Genomic DNA, 10,246 nt, shown 5'->3' on the forward strand with positions numbered 1-10,246 from the left:
ACATATACAAGAGCTGGGAATCTTTGATATTTTCTGGTTCTCACTTAATTCTGGTGACAAATGTAACTCCCTTGCTCTACATTAGTCAAGTATTTATTTGGAATTTTGATGATATTGTATGGCAAGGAATCACAAAGCCGATTGGCTTTCTGGTTCATTGTGTAGATTTTGTGACCCCTTAAAGGTCACATGAATGTATTTGAGTATGATAGCAAGGAAGAATAAAATACTTAACTGATACACTCACTTTAATGAGCAGGGATACGTATACTGGACTCATTGAGCCGGTGGTGTGGGAAGTGGGAGAGTTGGGGGGGGGGGTGAAAGGAGGGATAGAGTTTTGATAGGATAAAAACTTGTAGCAGCATGGAAAGCACTTTCATCTCCTCTAGCATAACTCCCACCCCTACTAACATCCACCCCACCACTATCCCATCCCCTGCCTCCACAAACCCTCCCCACCCCATTGTTCCAGAGCATTATGCCATGCAAAGGTGCAACCCATATAACCTCAGGACCTGCATCAATTGTTGAGGGTTACATGTCAATGTCTGCATGTTTTGTGTTTTTCTCATAAACATTTCCATCACATTGTTATAATATTTGCCCTTTTCTCTCATTGAGGGAATAGGGGGTGACAACAGGGTGCATGGCACTGCTCTAACCACCTTCCGGTTACACCATTGCTACTTCAGAATACAATTTTCGGTGTCAACAAAGTCGATTATCGAGAGGGTTTAACCTATGACCCTGTGATGTCAGACAGAGATGGGTCAGGGATACACATCATAATTCTAATTATCAGGTAAGGTGTGATGGCACGATCTTTTATTTTATTCTCATATGATATAATCCCTCCAAAAATTCTTTCTTCATTTTCAAGGAACAAAGAAGAAAGTTTGAGAAATAAACTGAAGCATTCTGGGTTGAGCTTGATGGCCCTAGCTGATAAAACCACCTGTTCACCTGCAAGAGGGAGCAGATCGCCAGGTAGAAGTGGACCGAGAATACCCGATGAAGAATTAGTCCAGTGTTTGGTGTGCAACCATCATTGCTATTTCTCCATGGTGAGCATTAGCCTTTAACTGAAACATTGATATGTTGAATTGGAAAGAGAAGAGGAACTATTCTTATAGTTTCTGATCACATTAATGCACAAAAAAAATCCATAAAGTCTTGACAGAAAACTGTGCTACATTTGTAAACAATTTGTCCACTCTTTGGCCTAGACTGACGACAGTCCTTATAGAAAGATCCTGGGTAGCAGACAGGTAGGCTAAGCCTGCCCCACCTCATAGGGGAGGTATGTGACCTTTGCAAATCAGCTCAAGTAATTTTCGTAAAATTAAGTGGTCGTTAAGTTTGCCGTTTGGATCAGAAAAAGCCAACATTTCCATAAACTCCAGGAACATTTTTTGGGTAACTTGAGCGAATACGATGGCATATGTTTATGAAGACAAAAGCTGTTAATTTTTTTTATCAGCGACAGCTAGATCATGCATGTTTGATTAGGACATTCATACTTAGTTCAGAAGACCTTCACATTTAGGCCTTCATGTTTTTTAGAAGGCCTTTATAGTTAGTTTTGAAGAATGCTTTCATATTTTTAATTTCATGAAAGGACAAGAAATAAAACAATAAAGGAGGCACAAGCCCAGCCATCATCATTGGTCTTTGTGATAAAGATAAGTGTAATGAACGACTTCCCCAAACAGCGAAATATAAATTTTTGTTCCATCTGGGAGATATCACAGGTTTAGTGTTATGTTCACACAGAAGGCCAAAGACTTGATCAAGGCTAAATATGACATCATCAAGTCTAAATATGACATCATCAAGTCTGAATATGACATCATCAAGTCTAAATATGACATCATCAAGTCTAAATATGACATCATCGAGCCACATGTGCATCAGTTATTTTTTATTGTTTGTATTTATTTATTACGAATGTTTAGTTGGTGTAATTTTAACATTGGTTTTAAAAAAAGCTGAATAAAAAATATTGAATTTCTTAACATGACCCAAGGATTACATTGGTTTCACTGTCAACACCATAAACATTTTACCCAAAAAAATATGAAAAGAAAAAGCAAAAACAAAGAAAAGTACAAGTTTTCAAGTGTTTCACTGACATCGCAGATTTACAGAATGACAGCTCCCAGACTTGACATTTAGACCCAGGATATCCCCCAAACAGATCAAGATTTTTCTTAGCAGCTGCTTGTGGGAGTCATTCATCAGAAAGATATGTATATTGAATAAAGCTAAATATGATAGCCTGTGTTTGTGTCTCCTCTGAATGCTTGAAAGTAGTGTGACTTTTGTATCATGATGACTAGATTGCCAAGGAATGTCATTGACCTTCTTGTCATTGACAGGTGACCAACGAAAGGGAGGATAAAGTCTACTGTTTGGAGCATGCCACAGAGATGTTTAATAACGGCAAGGTGTACAACGGATGGACAGTCTATTACCGTATTGGACAGGTGAGCCGGTAATCTCTTTGGTCGACAAACCTTTTTGTCTATCCACTTTGTGAATCTGGGTTACCTTGCCATAGATAAGGTTGCTATGAAAAAGTAAATTTCCTCTTTCTCATGTATTAGCTAAAAGCCTTGTTTTAGTCATTCTTTACTTGTTCTGTTCTGTTCTGTTCTATTTTATTTATTTAGTTCATTTTTTGAGAGAGAGGGGGGGGGGGCAGGGTTGGAATGAGGGGCAAGAATTCATGTTGTCAAATGCAAATCTCTCACAAAAAAAAAATTCTCTCTTTTTTTACTGTTTCAGGAGAAAATGTCAGAAGTAGTGAAAGTACTTTCACAGGCATCCCCAGTGGTTAAAACTAATGACGTGATGGAGCCCATACCTTTGGTGTGTGCTACAGCAGTGGCTTGATTGGACTTATTTCTTTATCTCGTGCACTCTGCTTGTAGAATTATGACAGGCTGTCTGGTTTCTGGTTCAATGGCACTAAAGCTTATGGTGTGGTGTATCTTGGAAGATACATTGTTATACCTGTTGGAAATAAGTTGGAATACATTTTTGTAATTGATGTGGGTGTGTATCTTGGTATCCAAGATAAATATTGATAAATCTGGTCTATCTGGTACACAAGATTTTAATTTTTTTTTAAATATGAAGTCTTGTGTATCTCACTTTACAAGGTTATGATTGGACATCTTGTGGATCTCGGTGGAAAAGATCGCAAGTCATAAACTTGTTGTATCTCAGTATACAAGATTATCATTGGAAGTCTGGGGCATCTCGCAGTGCAAGATTTATAAGCGGACATCTTGTATTTCTCGGTAGACGACCCATTGATAGTCTGATGTATCTTGGTAAAGAGGATTATAATTGGAAGTCTGTGGTATAGTTCGGCTGACAGGATTACAACTGATAGTTCACTTAGTGTATCTTGAGAGTTGATAACTTGCAGGTAAACAGGTTGATAATTGGGAGTGGGGGTGTGTGTAACTGAAGGATGAGATCTTTGTTAGTTACTTCCTATCCGACTCTCACTTCCTATTCGAGAATTTGCAGACGTACCTCAAGGTTGGTTCCTTCATCTAACCCAATGGAAAAAATTTTAATGGCCAAAAAAACACAAAAAAAACACAAAAACAGTTGGCAGAAATATAAAGACATAGGAGATTCACTGTCTTGATTGGTTGGTATTGTCTTGGACGTATTTAAAAGTGTTTTCACAAATTGCATCTTGTTTTTCTTCAGTGATGTGTTATCTTGCTCACAGTGCATCCTTTTCAAGCACAATTTGTTTCATTCTGAAAACAACGGAACTTACCATTTTATGATGCTGCAATTGAGTAACTGTGAATGGATGGCAGTGGTATGAGCTCATTCCACGGTGCTCCCGGTTAAAGGGAGGATTGGGGGGGGGGGGAGGATGATAGGTGGGTAAGCAATTGCTTAGGTGAGGGGAGAGGGGTCAAAGAGGAATATGAGATGATTTCATTCTGATTTCATCATTTCTTTCATCTGTAGTTAATGTGGCCTTAAAATAGTTGATTCCTATCAGTATTGTTAACACTCACGTGAGGTTCCTAGTTTTCATATCTGTAATTTTCTTCATCAGTATTATTCTTTAGTTCCTCCCCCCACCCCCAGGGTTTCGGTGACTGACAACAATTCGTTTCCTCTTTCAGGAATCTTATCTTTGTAATAATTACTAAGTAGTTGACTTCTCTCTCAGACCATTACCACAAAGATATAACTTTCTGTGAAGATGTCATCAATTTAGCATTGGTCATTGATCGAAAGAGAAAAACAAAAACACTGTTATTCGTTTGTAATGTATCCAAAAAGACACCAAAAATATTCATATCTTATACAAAACAATTTTATGCAACTATAAATTTGCGTCATAAAATTGACCGTGGAAAGACATCATCCGTAATTCCACTTTTTATAATCTGAAAAGGAAGGAAGGCAAGAAGGGAAGGCGTGGTTATCAAGTACCAAAACCAATCAACAGTAATTATTTTTGATTCCGAGTTGACTGAAGAGTGGGAATCACCTATTGGTTGGGATATTTAATACAAAGCTGTTTGTAGTGTTATGCATTTAAACACCACTACATCACTTGATATGCTGCATCGTATCTTAGTACTACCACAAAAAAGCCTCCTTTTTCTATCTTGGTACTTCCAGGTTCCGTGGAAATATATATATATTTTCTGTAATTGTATCAAATTTGTTTGTCTTTTGATAAATAATTAAGTCCAAATCGGCAATCGTCTTAAAAGCCGAAAGCCTATATCGGAAGTCGGCCTGTTGTTCCACATTGGAATAAATTATCAATGTTTTTTTTTTTTTTTTTTTTTTTTTTTGGTAGCCGAGTTTCCGCTCGACCAGTTTGGTTTATTTTGTATCACAGAATCAAAGCGGCTAAAACTGCTAATAGCAGCTAAAATTGATTTTGTTTGCAGTACAAATCATCTCCTAGAATGTACGTTATTTAAAACTTGATGGTCCGTTACAATACAGTGGCACATTGTGGTTCACCGTGTACGGTAGTGTTACAGTTGGTTTTCCTTTGTAAGTGTTACACTATGGTAAACCATACATGAGGGCTCACTTTGTGTAGTTGCGAGGGTTCGCCATGTTATGTTTTACCAGTTCTGTATTAAACAGTGATCCATTCTACGCAGTTATTCACATTTTATTGTCACCAGATAGTCCACCGTGTATGAAATAACATGTTGGCTCATCATGCACAACGTTACATGGTGGATTCACCATGTAAAAATGCTACCTGTTTGGTCACTATGTGCCCAATGTTACATGATGTTTCAACTTCAGATAGTTCACCATGGGCAATGTAACATGATGGTTCTACAGTTTTAACATCCTGCCTGTTTCTACTGTAAAATAAACTTTTGATTGTATGTGTGAAGTTTATTACATGGGTGGACATAATGTTGTCATATTATTTTGGTGACTCATTTGGCCTTCCATAGTATCATCTTAAAAGGCTCACAGAAAGTGATGTGCCGATAAATGAATACCACGGTTCTCAAAAGGTACACATTACTCATGTAACCTGATACATTCATGTTTCGATCTGTGTTGTCCTCCCTGCCAAAGTCACATACGTAAATGTATGTACCTTACAGGGTATGATTATTGTGAACCCGTTTTAAGTCTTAATTTTTTAATAAGATTTTTTTTACCCCTTTCTTCTTCATCCAGTTGGCCTGTAGTATCAGGAATGTTTTCTGGAGAGTTCGTTTCCCATTCCCATTTTCAACTTTCACTTAGTTCTGTGCTGAAAGGTATTCTCTCTCATTCCCTAGTAGAGTATGATGCTTCCTGACAAAGATCAAGTGAGCTCAAGTGTTTATGCTTAGCTACATAGCCAGCCATTAATTCAATGGTCTTTCTCCTAAGCTGAACTTCTTTGTCGAAGAAGATATCCCAAAAACTTTTTTTAACCTCGTGAAATTCAAGTCTCCGTATCCGGGGGAAACTAGGGAAAACCCTGGCAGATGGCTTAGTTCTTTGTCAGCTACAATATTAGTGTAGTTGCCAAGATTTTTCTGAAGAGTTGCACTAGGAGCGGAGGGAGAAGGAGGGTGCGGCTGGGGGGGAAGGGGGGATACTTGCCATAACAATAAAGATAGTGGGCGGACTTGATTGAGACAGATCATCAAGTTGCATTCAGAAGTCTGATCTTAAGTTATGATTCCTAGGAAAGCCTCCCTTATTGAATCTGCTAAGAGAATTGGTGTTACTTAACATGCTGAACACTTAGTACTAGTATAAATTCAAGTTTTTATGAAACATGCAGTGGAAAAGTGGAATTAGGATATATAAGGTTTGTTTTGAGACTATAGAGTTTTATATTTTTCACCGTTTATGTTTAGTGGTTATATTTCATTACTTTTGACCTTGCAGAAAAAAACTTTATTAAGCGTGGCTGCTTTTTAGGTTCCGATATTAACGTGTATTCAGTTTGTTTGTCGTTTTTAGCATTTTCACCAGTTACCGATACTGCTACTCTTACCATCAGACATGGTTTTCACTATCCATTCTAAAGATGCCAGAAGTGGTTTTAAATAAAGCGGTTGTTGACCTCCTCGTTATGCCGTTTTTGAAAGAGATATAATTTACTTTAAGTGTATAATTTATTAATGGATCAACTTAGCTTATTATTTTTTATCAACTGATCTGCCATTCTCCCAAGTATAAACTGTAATTTTACAGATAAAATAGTTAAGTGTTATATTACATGATCCTTAAAATAAAAACTGATTGCTAAGATCAGGCAAAATTTATGGTGACTAGTTGGTAGGAGTCGTTATGGAAGAGGAGTGGTATGGGTGTAAAGTGGGAAGAGTGGGTGTGGTTTGGCTGTTATTAAAGAGCTGCAGCATTGGGTATTATGTGGTTGAGGGAAAGGTGGGGAGGGGGGATTGGAAGGGAGAGTTAAGCCGATGGATAAACCGTACTAGTTGTGGGTGTGATCATTTTGAACACCGATGCTTACATCACTTGTGAATGGATGTTTACTCATACAGTGTACAATAAAACTGTCATAATTGCAATTGTGAGATGAGTGTAAAGTTAATGGCCGTGAAGTTCAATGTGGAGAGGTTGTATGTTTTGTTAATGTGTGGAAAGCAATTGAGACTCTGGAAGTTGATGTGGTTGCAAATTTTGGTGGATTTTTGAAAAGTGAATAGTTTGTGATGAAGTCGCTTTGTGAAATATTAGAAGAAAAGCTTTGTTCAGAGAGTGGCATGTGAATTTGTCGTGGAGAGTTAGTTGGCAGTAGACTTGTTGGTGTTGTACATAATTAATGGGTGGATGTTAATGGTTCCTTTTACAGGGTTTTATGGACATGCATAGAAGAAAGAAAAACTATTTGGAATAAAATCTATAGAGAGAATTACACAGAAGATTTAACAAAATTAAAAAAAAAAAAACATAAATGGAGACAAGAGTACATTTTAAGTTGACAGTATGAAAATTATTTTTACAGCATTACCATGTCCTTCTTTTCAGAGGAGCAAGAAGTGTTTTTGGGTAATATCAGAAGAGTTTTTATTTGATAGATAGCATTTTATTAGAGGGAAAGGTTCTACCAATAAAAGTATCAGAACATTAATTTCTAGGTTGCTTAGTAACAGTTACTAAGTAGTGGTTGCTTAGTAACAACCTGTGCTACAGATTAGAGCAAGGGGTGAAATGGTGTTGTACTTTATGAGAAGTGAGGTAAACTAAGCTTAAGGTCTAATTTGTGGTTAGGGATTAGTTTTAATTTTTTTTTTTGAAGATTAAGATTAAATCCCTTCCACAACCATTGATGGGTTCATGGTTAAAGAAAGTGATTTTACATTCTAAGTTTAGTTGACCATTTCACAGTTTGCATCCTATGCATAAGGGAGGAATGTAACTAATGCTTCAAGGTACATGAAAATAATGAGGTCATGGGTAGAAACAGGGAAATGTTGAACATTTGTGGTAGAATCAATTTGGACAAACGTGATCTCTGAAGTTATGTTGGATTGCCACAAGAGATCATGGAGGGCTTCAAAACATCCTCCAATTTTGCCCACAAATATCCAAAGAAAATAAGGATTTCTATAGACTAGGTCACAATAACTTTGACCTTTGGAGGTAGTGAAAAATTGTCCTGTTGATGTGGGCCTGTTCTTGTAAAAGGTAAATATTAGGTGGGTGGATGGGGGGGGGTGGGGTTCGCAAGAAGAGAGCGGTAGGTGATATTGCCTAATAAGTGGTGTTGGGCGGGAGGGGTAGCATGGATCCAAGTTTCCAGCTGAGAGTTTTTAGCAGCTTACTGAGAAATACCTTGAGAAAGGTGGGAAGGGTGTCACGTTATCTTGATGTTTTCCTCTCTTTACACATTCTAGATTAAATTTCTTGTTCTTTTTTGTTCACTTTGTAGAATTACTCATTTTTCTGTTGCTCCTTTGCTTCAGGAAGTAGTAAGTTAGAAATATTATCACTCAGGATGTGGAAATACTCTTGCATATAAACAAAACAAATCAATTGAAGATTTAAAAGTCAATTTTTTTTTTAAAAATCCTTAAAAAGAGTTTCGTAATCAGGATAATTCATACTTTTTAAGCAGCTAAGGACTTTGAATCAAACCACATTCCATTTCGTTTGTGCAAAGTCATCTTAAAGGAAGTCACAGATGGAATAGAATTTCTTTGGGTGTGTATATAATATAATCATTGAAAGGGGTATTATTAAAGGTTGTATTTTCTGCAAGAAACATCTAGTTTCATTCATACTCAATGCCATATATACAGGAAAGCAAAAATTTTAACCAAAAGCTGCCGTTAAATGTTCTTACAGCTTCGAGAAGGACTTTGATGGGAATTAATGCAAACATTTATAGTGCAAGCTCTTCCTCAGTCACAATTTTAGTCCATCTTAAGGACATTGTTTTTTCTCGATAGTTTATTAAAAAGAGAACATATTAAACCAACTTTTTATCTCAATGTATCCGAAAGAAAATGCATTTCCGTGAACAAAATAATATCCTTTTGCAGATATCCATTACAAACGAGCATTACCTAAGGATTACATGCTCAACAGGGGTGTGGAAAAATGTATTTTGTTTATACAACAATTCTCTTTTGTGGGGTGGTAACAATTTTCTCCAGTATATAACCAAGGAGCAGGTAGAAAAGCATCTCCCTGTCCCCCCCCCCCCCTATAATATGTTCCCTTTCTGTCAACTGGTATTCAATGAAAAGGTGCTTCACTTTTGCAATTATTGGAAAGGTTAACAAAAACAAAAAACCCAAATTTGAAAGTAAACATGGGACATCACAAAAACAATACAAAAAAAAAGAAAAGAAGAAATTGTAAGTTGGGAGTGTAGACTGCCCCAACCCCGAAATTTATATATATATATATATATATGAATAGATATATAAGCATCATAAAAAAAGCCAGCTGGCCTAGCAAATTTCTCCATTTACCTTTTCTCTTCTATTTAAGGAGTTAGTTTAAATCATTTTTATCAGTATTATAGAGTTAAAACTTAAGTTATCACCTCACAGGAAGCATAACCCTTTTTTTATTTGATTCCTTCAAAAAGTTAATGGAATAAATAAAAAAAAAAGTAATTTTCTTCTTTCTCTCAGGGCAAAAATTTTCAGTCTATCCCAGAGTTTCTTAGATTATGATGATGTTGTTGTTTTTTGCGTTGCCATTCCTTGTACTGTTAGCAATTATTTAAACATTTGTGTTCTTTCTTGAATGCCATGGTACATTTAGCAATACTCGAAGACATTTTTTGCAGGTTGATTTTTTATCTTTTTCTTCTCATCTTTCTCTCTTTTGTTTTCTGCATTAAGAGCTTTTTATTTTCTTCTGGTTTTTGTACAGTTTTATTTCTTGATGTGATCCGTATGTACATTTCGTACATACATTTTGTTGACTCACAAATTAGTTTCACAGAAAACCAAAAAAAAAAGGTCAATAGAGTGGTATTACACTTCCGAGATTTTGTTTCTTTTGTTGTCTATTGTTCTCTGTGTCTATTGTTCTCTGTGACATCTATTGTCTTTCTCTTTGCAGTCTTGTAGCAATAAAGGACATCGGGGGTTTACCTACAAAATATGCTAGAAAAGTCAATTAAATGGTCACTTGTCCTGAAGTATTTCGATCACAGTATCGAGCACATTCCCCGATCTTTTTTCCATCGACTGCCATGCCTTGGAATAAACTGGATGGCCAGATCTTC

General features: G+C 36.5%; 1 protein-coding gene across 5 annotated transcripts in view; it reads left to right on the plus strand.

Moving 5' to 3' along the window:
* LOC139960453 (uncharacterized) overlaps nt 1-10,004 on the plus strand; it is a 57,426-nt gene extending 47,422 nt beyond the window's left edge. For 4 of the 5 annotated variants that reach the window (XM_071958823.1, XM_071958829.1, XM_071958839.1 and 1 more), the window contains exons 19-21: nt 884-1,067; nt 2,382-2,489; nt 2,791-10,004. In XM_071958823.1, coding sequence (XP_071814924.1) covers nt 884-1,067; nt 2,382-2,489; nt 2,791-2,898 — 400 coding nt within the window. In that variant the 3' untranslated portion in view covers nt 2,899-10,004. Of the gene's footprint in view, nt 1-631; nt 1,068-2,381; nt 2,490-2,790 lie in introns of those variants that run through there. The other variant, XM_071958854.1, reaches the window with a different exon arrangement.
* Nucleotides 10,005-10,246: the final 242 nt, after the last annotated feature.

The sequence above is a fragment of the Apostichopus japonicus genome, chromosome 3 (genome assembly GCF_037975245.1).
Source record: "Apostichopus japonicus isolate 1M-3 chromosome 3, ASM3797524v1, whole genome shotgun sequence".
Lineage (NCBI taxonomy): Eukaryota > Metazoa > Echinodermata > Holothuroidea > Aspidochirotida > Stichopodidae > Apostichopus > Apostichopus japonicus.